The sequence below is a fragment of the Rhinolophus ferrumequinum genome, chromosome 11 (genome assembly GCF_004115265.2).
Source record: "Rhinolophus ferrumequinum isolate MPI-CBG mRhiFer1 chromosome 11, mRhiFer1_v1.p, whole genome shotgun sequence".
Lineage (NCBI taxonomy): Eukaryota > Metazoa > Chordata > Mammalia > Chiroptera > Rhinolophidae > Rhinolophus > Rhinolophus ferrumequinum.
In genome coordinates this window covers 71,743,690-71,763,668 of record NC_046294.1, presented here as the reverse complement: position 1 = coordinate 71,763,668, position 19,979 = coordinate 71,743,690, and the positions used below count along the sequence as shown (strand labels likewise).

Sequence of the window (19,979 nt, the reverse complement as noted above, 5' to 3'; positions counted from 1 at the left end):
CGATTTACAAAGGAGTGACTGATGTATTAGAAAGAGATATAACTAGCAAATTAAGCATTACATGCTCAGTCTCACAGAGCAAAGATGATGTTTATAGTTTCAAAGATTTTTCTGATAAAAATTGCTTTTGAAACATAAAATAGTGAATAATCAAAACCAAAAATATTTAAAGCTCTGTGAGATCAAGTTTTTCCAAAATTCTGCAAACAAACCCTAACAAATTGAGGTGATAATTTCCATCTTTAACTAAGAAGATATACTGATGCCTTTTAAGTTGTCTTAATTTTTCAGAATTTTGCATTAACCTTACCTGTACTGACGTTAATTTACCTAACCAGAGAATCCGACATGTTTTGTTAATCTTATTTGAAAGTACTTAAAGGCAACTTTTGAAATGAGTAATTTGTAAACATTTTCAAGTTTGGTACCTTCCCACATCCCAAAGCATATGAAGTATAGAATTATAAAAGAATGATGCTGAAATCACGTTGCTTGTTAAGACATCTGCACTAATTTCTATGAGAAAAGTGAAAAATAAACTTTGAACAACAGTGTCTGGCACTTAAATACTGAGTGGATCCATCCCCTTTTCTCCACTATTTCTCTATAGTACTATATTCTGTTTTTCGAGACTGGAGAGCTCCTACTAACTTTTTAAATTATCCTGGTAACCCTATTTAAAGCCATGTTCACTTAAAATAGGACCATCTTTGTGAAATATTTTCTGACATTTACTTTAAAGTCATGTAGAAAATATGTAGGATGAGAAAAACAAATGCTTGCTTAATGCAAACACTACCAGATTCTGTGTATCTGGGTAAATCCAAAATTAACCCTATACTGGATTTTCATACATTTATTGATATTTTCAAAATCATGTTAGGTAAATACAGACAATTAAAACACATATAACAAATCAGTACTTTATTCTCCAGCAAATGCAACGTTTATTTTTCAAAAACTATCTTTTCCAGGTCTCTTGCTCTTAGACAAATCTAAGGAATAAAATCTGCATTTTTAATACCAGATAAATTTAAAAGAATTTTATTACAAGGCTCACCTTTTCTAAAGTTTTTGTGCTAAAAAAAAGTAAGAACTCCTGATAACAATTTAAATAAGAGCAACTGTTTATACTTATACTTGGTATGAAATATAGACCTAGAAACATTTAATTTATCAGATTTAAGGTTCAAAATCTCAGCAGGAAAAAAAAAACAAACCAATTTCAAAACATTTTTGGCATGGAGGACTTTTTGCTTGAGCCCAAATCTCATTTGAGTTCATTTCTGCTCCTATATGATTAATAGTTTCCACTTCATTTATCACAAATAAAAGCCTTCTTTCAGAAATACTTCAAAGAAAAAGCAAGGAAAAAATGTCTTCACTGTATAAAGATCCAATGCTACGATGCTCTTCCCAAGTGCAATGTGGTACTGGTGGCCCTCATCACAAGAATGTCTGTGCTCTTTGCTTTAGCAATGATGACTTTCATGAGTTATTCCCTTACTTGATCTCTTGATTAAAGGAGACATTAATGAGATAAAGAACAGAGTTCTCCTCTCACAAAGTTAACTGGTCTCTATGAGGACTATATCTGACTTTATCACCATGGTGCTCCAATGGACAAGTGAACAGTATCTAAAGTAACTGGAATTCTGACAACTCAAACTTCTACAGCTGATTCTAACACAATGCACTTATTTAGCAGAAGAGCTACATACAGTAGGAGGTGTTTCATGGTTGCTTCTGCCCACCTGAGAAAAGTGCAATGATCTCCTAGCTCCTAATTCCTTCAAATCCTTCAAACTCTGAACAGAGTTATCTCTTTGGTTTCAAGAATGAGTTTCTTCCTATGAGTTAGATAAGTGCCCATGTTAGAAGGAAAAATGGCCACAATTTTTCCATCTAAATAAGATGTCTTCACAGCCAGTGTTCCCTGGAGGTCATCAGGGAGAAATGTAAATAAAAGCTAACAAAGAAACCCAAAACACTACCAAGGAAGATCCTTCTCTTCGAGTCATTTTGATATTCTTCCTTTGGAATGTCCACAAGAAAGAATTTTTCCTTTCCTAACAGTATCATTACGAAGCTTACTAAAATTTCCTAAAGTAGCCTACCCAAGTAAATAATCCATGCTACCTTCATTATTGTTCAAATTATTAATTTAATACTATTTTAAGCTACACAAATTAAAAACTAGGCAGACCTCAAGGCTGACTGGATGAACAATTGGGACATAATACATTTCAAATGTGCAATAAAAAAAGACTTCTATGGAATAAAAAACAAATAGCAGCAGCTCTCTGGGAGGAGTAGGGAAGGAGCAGATAGTAAGACTTTTTGGGACCAGCAACATTAACTTAAATTATCTTGGCAGAAAGATGGCTCAGTGTTATACTCTGGGCTAATCCTCAGTGAGCACAGGCCCTCTGGAGCATAAGTTTCTCTCTTTCCTAGTATCTTTTTTCTTTTAATGCTAAAACATCAGATAAGAGCCTACCTGACATTTTGGAGAATTTGCTGTGCTGGGATTGATATTCCGCATTGCCTAAGAGTAAAACATAAGATGGATAAAAATTACTTTAAGCCACATGGTTTGGCTGTGTAGGCTGACTTACAAATTGCATCCAGACATATCACCATGGCACAGAATTCCCAAGCTAGCCCAAGAAGCAGCAGACTGAGGAAGACAGGAGCCAGTGGAGTCACCACATAACAAACTGAACCCTCAGAAGTGTTGAACAGCATTGGGGATAGGACAGCAAGACTTTAGGTGTCAGGACTCAATTTGATATTGGTCAGGTAGGTTCTTTACTTCTGAGTATTAGATGAAGCAGGAAAAATACAATTTGATGTTTTAGTGATAAGAGAAACTGTCAACAGAAGAAGTTCACAGGAAGCCAAGACTTGAGATAACTGAATTTATACTGATTGCTAAAAAACAAAAACACCCTAAAAATAGACTATTAGTATAAAGAATAGTGCAAGTCTGTCATTTCAACATAAGAAAAGACAACACAGTTGGTAATAAAGAAGAAACAGCGGAAGAAGTTACCTTGAAAGGAAGCTATTCTGTCCAGGACCCATCAACCAAAGTTAAGAGTGAGAATAAGATTTAGAAAAATTCTTTGGAAGGAAGAGTTGTATAAGTAGCAGCATTTGCCCACCAAAACAACAACAAAAACCACCAAAAAAAAAAAAAAAAGAAAGAAAAAAAAAAGAAAAAAAGGCTGATCTATGGCATACAACAAAATGACGAATAGCTCATTTTTAGACTTTTTAAAAATTATGTTACAAACAGTAAGACTCTGACATTAGCAATTAAGCCATTTTTCTTAATAAAGGTTTGTCGGTTTTGATAGTCTTTAATTCACATATGAAACTAAGACTTCTATTTACTTATATCATCTAGTACTAAATAACAACAAAATAAAAAGCAAGGAATGTAAACAAGCTGTGTAAAACATTCTCTTAAATTGCTTTATTTCTTCTACTAGCTACATAATTACAGTCTTGATGGTTCTACCCTGTTCTGATGATAAAGTTTTATTTAAATCAGAAATTTTTCCTTTATAATAATTTATGAGAAAGTCAGTTAGAGAGACAGTAAACTGGTTACTATGCTTCCTGTCCCCACCTTCTTAATGGCAGATGAAGAAATATTTCTTTCAAGACTACTTCCTGACAGCATATGCTGGCACAAACTCTCTTACTCCTATTAGGACTCACTTTTGGTGCCAACCACACTAGAATTACACTGACAGCACAAACAATTTAAAGATGAGTCTGTCTGGGATTACGCGGCTTAGTTTAATTCCTCAGGTACCAGTTCCTCAAATCCCAAATCAGAGTTCAATAACTGTATCAAGTTCATGTTACTTCCATTAATACTCTAATGACACTTTTAAGATACTGCCCTCATAAAAGAGTACCTTGTTTAAATGCCTACATCCTGGCAACAGAAATGTAGAGTATCATGATTTTTTTTTTGGAATATTATGATTTTTTAATGTTTACACTCAGTATGTTATGACTTAGGTGGGAAAAAAAAGTATAGATACAAGTATTTAATGCTTGTAAACAAACAGAATGTCTCTGGAAAAAAACACAACTGATAGCTTTCACCTTTTGTACACTTTCAAAATCGCACTGTTTTTATTATCCAAAAAATTTACATAGAACTTTAAAAATAAACTGTTTCGATAAGAGCACAACCTCTATATCTAAACTCAGACTTTACTACTCTTAAACAAGATAAAGAAAAATTGACTTTTAGATAAGGGATTATCCATTCTTATGGAATATAAAGACCACCAAATATCACATAGGGTATTTACCCAGATAAATAATTCTTTTAAAGTGAAAGATGTTTTCCCCCAAGTGATGTCTCAGAGATTCCCCCCTTAGTGAAATGTACATTTGAGGATGCACCCTTGTTTCCTTCAAGTTTCGCTTGGCTGCCATGACCATGGCCAAAACATCTCTTTGTGATATAGATTTACATGTTACAGCCCATGTAATCAAAGGACAGTCAAGATACTAAACTAAGACAAGGACAGAGCTGGATAGAATGTTTCTGTCACTCTAGTTTTAGTGAAACAACTGTCCTCTGTAACTAATAAATGTTAAAATGCAATACGCCCAACTTCATAGAAGAAGACAAACCCCAAAAAGTGGAAGGCTGGTTTCTAACCTGTGGCCTCACCTGCCGAAGCAGTTCTTGCTGCTTCAGTCGCAGTCTCTCTTTCTCCATCTGCAGTTGCTGCAGCCGCATCTGTTGCTGCTGGTTGGAGTTGCCACCGCCCATGACTCCTCCCTGAGGGCTCTGGGGAGCCAGGGGTGGTGGCTGTTTCACTGGAGCACTTTGACTGATTCTCTGGTTCATGGCTGAAATGAAACAAAAGATCTGTCCTAAACAACTAGCAAAGGAAAAGGATATTTAGTTATTCAAAAGCAATGGGGATAGTCAACGTATCCTTTTCTGTAGTAAGGCTGGAAATCACCTATAAATCCACCAATGTGCAATGGTTGTATTAATTTGTTACTACTGTTATTGTCATCGTTGTCTTTATAAGATGCAAAGCAGCTACAAGAGAAAAGAAACAAGAGGTAGCTCTGACATGAAACGAATGACTGAACAGTCCAAGGGAAATGTATATTACACGCATATATATCCATAGAATGTGAACTGAAGGGCAGTCAAGAGGCAATTACCATCTGTGGACTCTCGAGCTAGGAAACTGGGTGACTAAAGGACAAGTTGAAGAGAGACATTTTTTGTAACTTTTGAAGTTTAAATGATGTGAATGAATGCACTGCTTATTGCAAAATAGAAATATATATTTAATTAAAAAATACATCTCCCAAAGCAAGTGACATGAAGTATTCTGATCACTCAAGCCCATCAAAATTACCAGTCCTTAATATATCCTAAAATGTATTTACACCTCTAATAAAGTACATGAAAATGATCTGATGCACACTCATAATAAAATCAAACATCTGATGGCAGAGATTGGTCTCTTCCAACACCATTATACCCCCATACAGCCCACGTAGTCATTATTTTTTTAGTTGAACCACGTAGTCATTATTTTTTATATTACACCATTTGACAATGAGAAATGGAATGGATTCTTATACTAGTGAATTTCTGAATGATGTATCTATCACCTTTTCAGACACATTCAATTTTTTAAGTGAAATGTCAGGCCACTATTTTTACTAAGTGTTTTGACCAATGAAAACCTCAGGCTCAAGCAACTTCACAAACATTCAAGAAAGAAATAATACCAATCGTTCACAACCTTTTCCAGAGAAGAGCGAAGAACGAATACTTCACTCTTTTATGAGGCCAGCATAACCCAGCTACCTTAACAAGGACACCAGAAGAACGGAAAATCACAAACCAACCCCTTTCATACCTTGTTACAAAATCTGAAATAACATGTACTGACAGCTCTTGTGACTTATTGGCCTCCCAGTCACACAACGAACTGGTGATTTTTCATGTGTCCTCTGCTGTACCACAGAGGCCACTTGGTAGATGGCAACTCTTCTTGGAGACTTGATGAGCACACCTCCCCAGCCTTTCCCAGAGCCCAGCATGTACATTAAGAATTGTCTTCCCTTCAGGCATGACCTTGGGACTTTTCCATTTTATCCACTGACATTTCTCACCTGCCTGTAATCTTTTATTTGCAAACTTGTACACTCTCTTAGACTAGAGCACCCCAGGAGTGGGGAGAGTATCCTCACCATGTATACCTCCTCAGTGCCTAGCACAGGGTCTGCAAAGTTTGTGCTGGAAAAAAACCAAAAAACACTAAAACGTTTCTCAGTAAGTTGAGTATACAGTAAGGCAGAAATTGAACTATTTAAGATATGACAATATGGAAATCCTACCAATTTCCCCTTAGATTGACCCACTCTTCTATGAGGCCAGCATAACATCAATATACTAGAGCTACGGATATCCGAAAAAGGAAAAATTACCGACCAACCTATCTCAGTGTGCCTTAGTTCAATTCAACCTACTGAGTACTCATAAAGTTTCTGATTTTTTGTCCTTAAGATAGTTCATTAGGTGTACAGAGTCAAAGTACGGTGGTTACAAGTCACCTGAAATAATTCCTCTCTGTGTGATTTGGCCACCAATGCAATGCACAGATTCACCTGTCACATTCTGCTTTTGTATTTTAGAGACTTTCTTTACTTCCCATGAAGACTATGGACAGCTGATTAGTATTCCATTCAACCAATTTCCTATTAAGTTTTCACTATTACTAAAGAGTGCCATACAGAAAAAGTTCCTACATGCATCTTTTTGTATTTTTGCTACTCCTGTATCTTTGGGGTAGAGTCCTAGATGGGAGATTGCCGAGTTAATGATTAAAAACATAAGTAACACTGCCAAATCTGCCACCTCCCCACACACGTAGGGGTTGTACTTTACTGTATCCCTACCAGTAAGATATCAGGAGTGTCTTTTTATCCCTCACAGCCTGCCGAACTTTTGGATTTTTGCCATTCTGAAAGATGAGAAATGGTTTTGCAATGTGATTTTATTTTGCTGGAGTTTGGTCAATTTCCAAATTTAAAGGGCCATTTTTATATTTTATGTGAACTGCATTTATATCTTTTGCTATAGAGTTATTGATCGTTCTCTATTTTAGACAATCTGTATACTAGGGATAAAAACCCTTTGTAATATATGTTAAAAACAATTTCTCCCAGCTTATCATGTCTTTTTAGTTTGCTTATTTTTTTCCATATAAAAGTTCATTTTTTTAAGTAGTCAAACATCAATATTTTTTGAAATATGATCTATATTTTCCCCACTCCCAGGTGAAAGAGGAATTCATCGATTTTGATTTCAAAACTATATGGTTCCCCTTTATAAATTTATTTGGCAATTCAAGCCAATTCATTTGGAATTCATCCTGGTATATGGCATGAGTGGATCTAATTTTATCTTTCTTCATGACTATCCACTGGTTCTAACACCAATCATCTCTATCAGGCTCAATTTTCGTATTTTGTTTCTTGATTTCCTGTCCTGTTCATTAATCTAACTACTCTTGTACTAGGTACCACACTTTATTGCTTCTTGAAACTCGTGACCTGACCCAAAGTCAGTCCTTGCCCTCGTACTAGGCTAGGGCCAGTGGGCTCTCCACCTGGTTTTCACCATTGAGACTCTTTCTGTATCCCCTTTGTTCTTAACACTTTGAGTTCCTGGTATCCTCAGAAGCTGAATGGCCTCTAAACCTGGCAGGTTCCTAACCCTGCTCCCGCTCACTGCTTTGTGGTTTTATTTTCTGACCCACAGCGATTACAACCCCAGTTTTGTCTTTTTGGTTATCTCTTTTAAATATTTTGTCTTGCAGAGCAGGGAAGGGATGTAAAAAAATGAATCACTGCTCCACATTATTCAAAACCTTATTAATTTCTTATATGAACAACAACAAAAAGTCAGACTTATTTATGAAATGTCTCTACAAAGAACAAATGGCTAAAACTTTCATAATTATGGTTTATAGTTTAGTATTTTATAGGGGAATGAATGGGAAAAAAACCAAAAATTTTTGAAAGCTAAGTTTTGCCAGGCACTAATCAACCTCATTTAATACAATTGCTTATATCTATCTGTCACCAACATTATTAGATGCACAATTAACAGGCATCATAGTATGATAAAAGACAACAAAAACAAAAACAAGGCTTGTAGAGTCCAACAAACCACCATTAGCGTTGAGCGCACCAATCTAGTAATTTATCTAGTCCTCAGTTTCCTCAACTAAACCTGGGGATGTTAACATTTCCCTTTTGGAGTCATTGTGGGGATTAAGTAATAGATGTAAGGCATGTATTATGGTCCTGGAATACGCTAGACGCTCCATAAATGTTAGTCTCTTGCCTTCTCCAGAACAGTTCTTTTTAAATTTTAAGATTATTACTCCTACAGATAATCATCCTGGCTTGAGTTCCTCCCTCCTCCTCCCACTGTACCATGCCACTCAGTTTCAAAGTATTCTATGATTCACAAAGATATGCATACTTATCTTTCCTGTAAGATCTAAATGGAAAAAAATGGGTTGTGGAGATTGAGCCTTAGCCCAACCCCTTTCGGGATCCTTCTTTTTTGATGAAACATGTTCCTGGCATTTCAGGACACTCAACATATTTCTCCATAGAGATGTTTTATATATTGTACTATGTCAGGTTTGGTAGTATAGAGTAACTATGAATTGGGGGATTGATCTGAGAATCTACCACATACATCAAACATCTCACAGATTGAGGCCTAGAGCAAGCAACTATATTGGGGGAAAATTTTTCAGTTCCATGCAATTAAACAAATAAAATTAAAAAAAAATAACTGCTAGGAAATAGCACATTAGTAAGTTGAGGAGTGTTGGAATTGTAAAACATAATTGATTTCAAAACATTCTAGAGCTACGTACTGTTAAATACGTCAACTATTAAGAAACATTAGAAAAGCTTTTCAGCTTTCCACACTGGATTTTTATTAAGTAATGTAGCATTTAATAAGTTAATAAAATATACATTCCTTGTGAAAACTAATTGGACAATAACAAAATTGCATGAAAATAAAGGGGTAAATACCCCGTTTCCCACCAGTTTTCCAGAATTAGATACATATGCAGCGGTCATTAATGGTCGTGACTACTGCTGATGGCACACTGGGTTAGTTGGTAAGATCTTTCACAAATTTAAGCTTATCTGACTACTCAAAATCACAGACGGGAAAAACAGGGTATCAAAAGATGGAGGAAAAAGAATCCCGCAGAATTAAACAGAAATTTGCACAAAACATACAACAAAAACAGTCTCTCTAATGATGATGAGCACTTTTGGTTTTGTTTACCAAAATGCTGTTACCTATGGATACAAGCATACTACAAGGTTTCCATAAAGAGCTCAACGAAATGACCAATTCAAACAATCTTGTTTATCTACTGAAGCTGGGGTTTATCCCTCTCCAGAGGGATATCCTGTTCTTTACCTTCTGAGTATCTCAAGCATTTCAACAAAGCACAGAGACCGTGCACCCACACGGGGCGCAGCAGAGACCTCACAAGCAGGCAAGAAACAAAACAGGCTTTGTTTCCTGGGGAGAGGGGGGGCAGGGAAGCCAGAAAAAAATAGCATTACCAACTTCTTCCCCTATGGTCTACTGAAATCCCAACGTTTCCAGGTTTAATAAAATTTCTAAAAGGTAAAGAGAGAGAGAAAAAACTCCCTAAAATATGGCAATCTTAAACAATACAATATGCTGTATTTTAAATTTCAGATTCTGTGCTGCCCGGACTATAGTAATTGTTTCAAGTATTACTTCCACAGCTTCATGGTACTGTAGCAAACCACTGACTCAGCATTATTGAAAAATAAGAGACCACCTTCTCAAAAAGAGAGGTTATCGCCATGAGACTCTTCCAAAATTTCTTTCTAAACTTCTGAGTTTTCAAACTGTAGACAATTTAGATTTACATAATTTGTAACCTCAACCTTGGAACATTACAAAGAACTACAGATCTGGTAATCACCCATAAACTTTGAAATAATAAATTAAATCCTCATTAAGTATAAATTTAAAATTAGAAACAATTTTTGAATCTTTAAAACATTAACTTATATCAAATCTCTGACAACAGAAGAAAGTACTTCTTTGCTTTGTTTAGTATTTTATCAAGTCTCAGACATTGCATGTTTACATATTAACATGGCTATGTTAGTTTGTTTATAACACTTAGAAACATACCTACAAGAGTACTCAAGACTAAGATATACTTGGTTAAAAGAAATGCTTTTTCTAAAAACACAAACTAACAGGTCATCCGTCAGTCTTAAAGTAGTAAAAACAAAACACAAAACACCTACTGCTAAGTGTTTACTACACGACCTAGGTCACTGAATCATCTATCCGCATAATTTACATATACATATATGAATATAAAATGATAGCTTTTCAGTGAAAGTTACTATTTGATTCACACTGAAAATCTGTCTCTTACAAAAGGAGTAAAAGGCCAGGGTCCTAATCTCATGACTGAATATATCTGTTTATTACCAATATTCAAAAGATGTTTCCCAACATTTAATAAAGCGATATACCTAAATGACAATGTCATGCCCAGGAATTATTTTTTTAAAAGTTTACTGAGAATGAGGTAACTCGCGTATCATAAAATTCACTTTTAACAATTTTTCTACATCATGGAATTGTGTAACCATCACCATTATCCCATTTCAGAACATTTTCATCACCCTAAAAAGAAACCCCAGGTCCTTAGCAGTACACTTCCGGTTGCCCCTCCCCCAGTCCATGGCAACCACTAATCGACTTTCCGTATATATGGACTTGCCTATTCTGGACATCTCATATAAAAGAAATCAAACACTATGTGGCCTTTTGTGGCTGGCTTGTTTCACATGGCATGTTTTCAAGATTCATCCATGTTGTGGTACGTATCAGCATTTCATTCATTTTTATTGCCAAATTAATATTCCATTGTATGGATATGCCATATTTTGTTAGTCCATTCATCAATTGATGGACATTTGCGTTATTTTTTTTGGCTACTATGAATAATGCTGCTATGAACAGTCATATACAGGTTTTTTGTGTGGACATATGGTTCCAGTGTTTTTGCACATATATCTTGGAATGGAATGTCTGGGTCTTATAGTACCTGTGTTTAACTTTTTGAGGAACTGTCAAACTGTTTTCCAAAGTGGCTGCATCATTTTTCAATCCCATCAGCAATGTAGGAGGATTGAAGTTTCACCACATTCTGGTCAACTCCTGTTATTGTCTGTCTTTGATCTTAGCTTTCTTACTGGGAATAAAGTGGTATCGCATTGTTGTTTTGCGTTGTATTACGGTAACAGTTCACCTCCTCTAAGATTTTATCTAGGTCTTGTGACAAGGAAAGGAATCTCGCCCTCCCACACTTTGTGCTTCTCTTCCTTCCCAAGCACCAACCTCCAGGGCCCTAAAACTGGGTTGACGTTCATCTGGTCCTCAATATTGCTATTTCATTCAACATCATTGTGTTATAATGTTGATGAGATGCTGTAGGAACGTAACTCTTTCTAGCAATTAGCCTGTGGTAAAAGTGGTTTCCTTATAGTCACTTCACTTAAAGCTGCAGAACCTATGGATGATGGTTAGTGTGGACTTAATGTATTTAAATCTTTAACCTGTTCAAAAATATCAATAACATCATTATTTAGGTCAACTGAATTTCTTCTTCCTTCAACCGTCTATCAAACGACTGGTGTGGAAATTCATTATAATGGTATTTTTCAAACAGTGCAATTATGGATGGAGCTTTAAAAAAAAAAATCAACAGAACATTTTCTCTTCATCACCTCATTACGCAGTTTGGGGCAGGACTAGGGTTGCCAAATGAGGTGAGGAAGAAAAGGGCGAAAGTGTTCTAACTAGCTTTCAGCCCTCTCTGTCCCCAGAGTACGACCATGTTTTTTCCCTCTAGTATGAAAATAAAGTTTAAAGTCTAGTTTGGAGAGAAAGTTCAGATAATGAGACTACTGGTATAAAGAGAGGGAAATTATATTTTAAAATATATCTGCCATTAGCAATTCATGTTAGATTAATGACTAAACAGTTCCATCAATAATAGCTTTATTTATGATTACATGTAATCTATTACTATTAATGCTCTTTCACGGGAATTTATCATTTATAAGACATGCATATCTTAAGATTTTACTGGTAAGCACAATTGGTCCTTTTATATAGTCTAGAGCATGACTGCTTTTTCTCATCCTTTAATAACCCTCTTCAAAAAAGCCTTCCCTGACCACCTGTGCTCAAGTAGGTTCCTTCCACCCCATATTATTCCCTTTCAAGACACCTTGTTTATTATCCTTCATTGTACTTAACACATTTTGTTTTTTTAATTTGTTTAGTAGCTTGCAACACCCCCTCCCAGATGGTTAGCCCAGTGCCTGCTATGTAATTGGCACTCAAATATTTGTTGAATGAGTAAATACTGAAATAGTTTCTATCCCTAGTTAGTAGGATGCTATTAGTAATGCACAGGAGTATTTCCAAGTTGAAGCAAGTCCAGAATGAGTTCTAAAATGACCTCAGCAACCAGGGTAGCAGAACAAAATGAGTATAAAACAAAACAAAGAATATGAACCACTCTCCTTCTAATTATTCTGATTTACTTCAGCAGAAATCTATTTGACTTTCCCCTCAGGAGGTCTATGATAGCTTTCTCTGCTTCTTGTATCTGAATCTATGGGTTGGCACAAAAAGTGGCACGACCAAATGGCTCTCTTCTCCAGCATGTTTTATACGATACTTGCTATTAATGCTGAGTTGATACAAATGTAACTTGCAATTTGTTTTTAAAATAAAACTATGTTAAGATTTGTGTGTGTGTGAGATGTTAGGGGTTTTAGTAACACAATAAAACATTAATGTAAATTATCATTCAGTGGCTTTGGTGATCTTAAGCTTTTTAGTTTAAAAATTCTACATGAATAACTGTAAATAAAGACAAAAATATTTCTTCAATATATAATTATTTACATCATTGAACCACTGTCAAATGGAATCTACATATTAACTTCACTGACATATGTCTACTCATATGATGAGTAGCGGAGAGATTGCTTACCATGATTGATTGGCACCATCCTCCTGAATTTAATATAAATTTAAAAAAAAAAGAATAGGGCCGGCCCGGTGGCTCAGGCGGTTAGAGTTCCATGCTCTTAACTCCAAAGGCTGCCGGTTCGATTCCTACATGGGCCAGTGGGCTCTCAACCACAAGGTTACCAGTTCAACTCCTCGAGTCCCACATGGGATGGTAGGCTCCGCCCCTGCAACTAAAATTGAACACAGCACCTTGAGCTGAGCTGCAGCTGAGCTCCCAGATGGCTCAGTTGGTTGGAGCACGTCCTCTCAACCACAAGGTTGCCGGTTCGACTCCTGCAACGGATGGTGGGCTGCGCCCTCTGCAACAGCAACTGGACCTGGAGCTGAGCTGCACCCTCCACAACTAAGACTGAAAGGACAACAACTTGAAGCTGAACAGCACCCTCCACAACTAAGACTGATAGGACAACAACTTGACTTGGAAAAACATCCTGGAAGTACACACTGTTCCCCAATAAAGTCCTGTTCCCCTTAAAAAATAAATAAAACAACAAAACTGCAAACCTCAAGCATTAAACTAATTTTGACATTCTATAATTTTATGCAATAAAACATTCATTTCACTAAGTGCTTGTTTTTTAAATAAAAAATTGTGAGGGCAACAATTAGAAACAATCTCTAACAATATGCTTTATTTTTTTAAAAGTGATTCATTGAAAATAAAAGTACACACTGGAGAAGAAAGTACAGGCCAACTCAGAATGAGTCGTTAACAGTATGTTTTAAATCAGGCTTCACTAATCACATAGCCTGGAACTATACTTCAAATCAGCTTAGATGAGGCTTTCTATCATGGCAATTTTAAATATTAGAAATAAAAAGCATACCAAAATGCACCATCTTTAAGGCAGTAAAGCTGAACCCTGCTTATATAAGCATGTTTAAACTCCTATATGCTTTGAAAAGTTTGGGAGTGTACACTAAACTTAACTGTTCCACCCAGCACTGCCCATCCCCCATCAGGTTTGCTTGCCTGGGCATACTCACCACGTGATAAGGCTTATCTTTAGATTAAAGGTTGAAAGATTTCCCTGTCTCCTCTTCAAAAGTAATTCCCAACTGTGACCAGAGAACCAAAAGCTGATCTTAAAATGAGGCAATAAAACAGTTGAAAAGTATCTCTGAAACCTCAATGCACTCAAATCTGCAAGGATACTGAGAACTAACCTTAAGAAAGGGTCCAAAGCAGTCACTAAAGAATCTATAATCTAGCATATTGTGTTAAATTAATTAAGGACTGGAAATAGTCTTAAAATCCTTCGGTATAACCCAGTCAAATTTTACGGATAAGGCCAGTCAAATCAAGAGAAGTCAGGTATCTTTCTGAACAAGTTGGTTCATTGTGATCCCAGAAGAACGTGAGTCTTAACTCCCAACTGAGTAGGTAAATTTTTCTAACATCGAGATTTGACTCTTTTAAATTCAGCACATTATATAACTACCAGGTAGGAAACAGGATGCTAGCTAACTTCTGTAGATTTCAAAAATGGATTTCTGGAGGACATATAAAATACCAGGTCCGAGCAATGCCATCACTGGGTAATGTACATATTGAGCGTGCCATTTAAAGAGGTACGTACTAGTAAAATGAAAGGCATCCAAAGAAGGGGAGTGAACTGGTAAAAAACCCAGCACTCTTAATGGGAGAAAAACAGAGAAACCATAGCTAGTAGGAATTCTTCTGGAATTTGGAATTGTATTCACAAATTTGAAGGGAAGTAAATTTCTGCATAATAAAAGGACACAAACTCTCTGGTCATTACAACTTTCCTTAAATAGAGTGGACTGCCTTGTAATGTGGTACGCTCCCAGTGAAGGGACATGTCAAAGCCGAGGTCAGAAGACAATCTCGTAAGAATATGATAGCGGTGACACATGATAATTCATCTACATGGCTTCATGGTCTGCTGCAATCATGGATCTTATCATTCAATTTCCATGACTGGAAATTCATTACCTTTGGGTAATTTCCTCAGGTTAACTCACAATATAGCATGTAAGTAAATTCATTAACCACTGTTGTGTTCTTCCCTCTGAAACTTCTATGTATTAGTATTGGTGAATTAGGTGTGTTTTTGAAAGATTAACTGAACGTAATCTAAATTTCTTAAAATTTCCAGTTGTCAAAAGATAAAGTGCAGATTCTAGTTCTGTCACTTAAGTGCATTGGTCATATTTCCCCCAGGTCTCAGAGGACTTCAGATTTGAGGCAATATTCCTTACTTCTCCCAGTATTAACATATGCTGGTGATTTGGGAAATCACAATACAATGACTGGGTAGCACTATGGCATTTAGTGGGCAGGAGCCAGGGATGTCGAACGTGCTGCAGTGCCCAGAACACATCCCTCCCCTTTTGAGAAATGCTGATTAGAGGAATTATAAATTCCTTCTCAGGGCCAAATTTTGTAAGGTTTATCTGTGAAAAATATTTAGTTAGCAACAGCTCTTCTTATCTAAAACATACTGAAACATCTTTTCTTCTCTGTTGTAAGTAGTTAATATTACAATCCACAACCAAACACTGACAATTTAGGATAACCGGGAAGGATTTATAAGAGGGTAAAAAAAAAAAAAAAACCCTAAAACACAAAAACCCTTGCTTCTTTTTAATGCGTGGATGCATGGGTATTGACAGACTTGCTTCAATAAAATTCAAATGATTAGACGTCGACATTCTATCTACCCAAGACTCCATGAACAGAGTCACAGGTTTCATTGTACAGCATTTAGTGTTTTTTCCATCACTAACAGAACAGAATTAGGTATTTAGTTGGTATTTAGGTGCATTTTCATCAAAAGTAAAATATTACTTCTAACAGCTATCAAAAATATTTGATCTTAAAGGGAAAAGGTTAATGAATGTTTCAACAGTTAAAAATTTTAATAGGCCTCTAATTATAGATGCAAAATATTTAACTTTGATAAGAAAGATATGCTGAACAACTTTTGGCTTTGGGACTTAAATTATAAATATAAACGTATATATATTTACTTATTCTTTTAGTTTTATTTCTTATATTTTCAGAAATTACATCACACACACACACACACAGACAGTATAGTAAATTTTGGGAAACTAAAACAAAGAACCAAAATCAACATCTGGGTTTTAATCACCTTTGACCTTTCCATAAACAGAATTTCTAGGCACAGAATTGTTGTTAGAAATTAAAGGATACTTTGTTTTTGCTAAACTAGATTGTTCATTACTTCCTTTAAAACTCAAGATATACTTTTTTAGCCCAAATCTCTGGTTCCAATATTTTATTTACACCAAAAGTGTTTTTAATCCCAGCGGTGCCATCAGCACTTATTTCCAGAAACAGTTTGCTAACACTATTTAATATACCCTTTTATAAAAACAATAGGAACAATAACATTACATAAAACATCAGTTCACTGACTATTAGTGTTCTGGAGTAAATCTTTCATTCTGAAGACCAGGAATTATCAGTTTTTTCTGTTTTCATTAGGGCTTTTTACTGGAAAGTATTCATATGATTGTTACATAAAATAATAATTCTACAATGTACAAGGAAATATTTAACTTGAGACTTTGTATTTATAAGTATAAAATCTCTAGGAAAAAAAGGATGTTTACATGAAATAATTTAATGGCCCGCATTATACTCAAGCATCAATTTGCTTTAATACAAGTAAAAAACATTCCTAATATGATTCCTTACAAACAAGCAAACAGAAGCCCTCCTTTTTGTCAGCAAGTCCTCATTGTCATTTGATGTTACTTCGTGATTTGTTACAAATTACTAATAAATTCACTCAACTATAAATGTCAAAGATACATAGTTTTTAAATATTAAAGAACAAGAAAATCGGATAAAAAGAACCAATCCACAACAAATTACTATTTAATTTCCTGAAATCATATGGATAATTTATTAACTTCATGTGGGATGTGAAGAACTGATAAATTGTTCTAAATATAATCTAAAGCACCTGATAAAGAATAGAAATTTTAAAAAAAGAGGTTGGTGTTTGAAGGAGGTGAGTGACAAAGATAAGCTTATACAGAGGTGTATCTTCCATTCTAAAAATGTCAAAAGACATAGGTCAACCTGATTTAAGCTAAGAATTGGTAACTACCTTAATGTAGATTTGGGAACTATAGGAAAGCAAATTCCACAACCATGAGAGCAACAACCTACCATTTGTTTGTGTCTACATGGCTCCAAGGGTCAGAAGGGGATAGTTTATATTTTTTGGCAGAGATAAAACACAATCCACTATAGAACTTCAGATTTCAAGGAGAGCTCCTTCAAATTCAGCAGCTAACAGCTTGTCTCTATTCGCTGTCACTCTAGATCAGAGAAACCCACGCTTTTTTTTCTTGCCTGACCCCCCCTTCAGTTACACTTGAGCTCTCTGACTGAAAAGGTCTGGAACAGATTAAAAGTCAGGCTATAAAATAAAAAGCTTTGGCATGTTGTCAAGCCTGTCTGGAATACACATACACAGTGGGCCCAAAAAGGGAAACTAAAGGCAATTAAGAGAATTTTATGAAACTTTTTTTGGCATATCTAATTGTATGTACATATGTGTTGGAGGAAGGGAGGAAGAATTTCTTTTGTACTTTTTGATTCAAAACAAAAGACCAAGCTGTGTAATTAATGGATCTACTTTAGCTCACAGCCAAGTTGTTTTATTTCATGGTTTTAACAGAAAATACTTAAAAACAAAAACAAAAGAAAGCTTTGTTTCAATTCTTGATTTCTGGAGTTAGCTAAGGGTTAATCATCATCTTTCATAACCTTATGTTGGGATTAAAAAAAAAAACAAAAAACAAAAAAACCACAGTATCATTTTAAAAAAGTTTCCAAATCGTGGACAAGTTGAATTCATTAAAGATGATTTAAGGAAACATGGCTGTTATCGTTCCAGTCCACACAAATGGCAACATTTATTAAATTCTCTACCTTAACGCGGTTTCCTGTTTCAACCACAAGGGCTGATTCAAGTATCAAATAGAATCTGAAGTTGCAAATTATTAACATGCCACATAGCTTTTTTAACACCCAAATAGGTCTTGAAGCTTAAAAGGCTAGCATTTAATCAGCCAAACTAGGTATCTGTCAAAATGCACCTCTGCCCAGATCCCACCTTTGACTTTACCTGAATAGGGAGTTCAATCGGTCCATAAAGCTGACCGGTCAGTTTGGGGCAAACCCAAATGTTGGGGTAATTTAAAGGTGTACATAAAGACATAGGAGAGCTGTTCATAATGTTCCCGACAGGGAAGTGATTTTGCCCAACCAGCTCCGGCTAGTTTTTTTTCTTTCCCCCTACCCCCCAGAGTGTTTTTTGATGGCATTCACAGAGTTAATTCCTCTTTCCCATAAGGGCCCCACAGTTGTTGTCAGGTCAACCCCTATAAAGCTTCAAAGGTTCCGCGTCCCCTCAATCTGACCTACTCAGTGATCTGCACATTGTTTTCATTTAGCTGCATCCAATCCAAGACGAAAACTTCGAAACCACAATGATCTGCTTCTTTTTAGATTCATTTTTCCATGGCTTTGGGAAAACATCTCAGAAACCTAACTGAAGAAACTGAAAACAGTGAAAAAGTATAGGCAAAAAGGCACTAAGGGGCTTGTACACTATTATCAAAATGGGCATATTTGGGAGGAGTGTATTCTTTTGCACAAATCGGTGATTTAGTCATGTGATTTGGAGAGGAATATGGCTTTGCTTTTTGTTTCCTAAATGAAAAACAAAGAAAGGATCTTTACTTTAAAAAAAACACACAAAAAAACAAGAAGCCAGAAGAGAAGGAAAAAATTATGTCATTGGTCTTATCTCTAGGGTAACAGGATCTCCCACACCTCCATTTAGGATAGAAAATATTACAATACCAGGCACAGTTGGTACTCATTGCTCTCGTAAGTTAAGCATACGCAGGCATCAGGTCACTAACGAAAGCTGGTATCCCAGGTTGTAGATGCAGCAAGACAGCCTGATTATTATTGTAGCTAGAAAGATCATTTTAAATAAATCACTGTCTCCCAAAAATGTGAAAGGAACAGTGATTCTGGTTAGTCAGCCACCGCAACATTCCCCCACTCCCCCCGGAGGAGTCTAAGCTGTAATAAAAAGCTGATATACACCTGAATTTCTCAAATTTAAAGTAAAGGGTATAAAAAGAGGTATAAAAATAGTACTGGAAAATTTGGGTGGGCAGTCATTTTTTAATACGATAAAGCAATGCAATTTTATTTAAATGTACCTTCCCAAATTCACATATAAAAAATATTAATCAAAAATATCTAGAAAGGTTTTGAGATGAACCTTTACCAAAACGAGGGTCAAGCCTTGGGTCTAGCCAAGAGGTGGTCTTGTTCTTATGGTTTATATAGTAAATTTCTCCATCCTGAGTCATGGCTTGTTCCCATCCATCAGGAAGAGGACCTATAAATACAGAAAAAAAATCACGGTTGGTTTTTATTTGGTGCACCTAAAAAAAAGTGGGAGGGGTGCTAATTTAAAAAGAAAATACATCTTGACATAAAGCAATTCATTAAAACAAAATTAAGCATGTGTTCCGAGAAGAACGGTAAACCTATATACCAGATTCTTCTCCACTAAAAAGAAACTTAGCAAATAATAAAATCTACATCCCCAAAGACAAATTTTAAAAAAGTCAGATTTTTAAAAAATCCTTTTGGAAGTCATGACCCAAATAATTATTATTACTGTTAATACAAGACATGAAGTGCTACAACTCAGGCACTAACCCCTTCCCC

The 19,979-nt window shown here is 35.7% G+C and overlaps 1 protein-coding gene across 13 annotated transcripts in view; it reads right to left on the bottom strand.

The window, feature by feature from the left end:
- The window catches only part of YAP1 (Yes1 associated transcriptional regulator), a 104,018-nt gene that overhangs the window by 16,015 nt on the left and 68,024 nt on the right, over positions 1–19,979 (bottom strand). For 2 of the 13 annotated variants that reach the window (XM_033120038.1, XM_033120039.1), the window contains 3 exons: positions 19,525–19,644; positions 4,694–4,887; positions 2,501–2,548 (listed from right to left, as the gene is read on the bottom strand). In XM_033120038.1, the coding sequence (XP_032975929.1) occupies positions 2,501–2,548; positions 4,694–4,887; positions 19,525–19,644 (362 nt within the window). The remainder of the gene's footprint in view (positions 1–2,500; positions 2,549–4,693; positions 4,888–19,524; positions 19,645–19,979) is intronic. The other 11 variants (XM_033120041.1, XM_033120040.1, XM_033120043.1 and 8 more) reach the window with 11 other exon arrangements.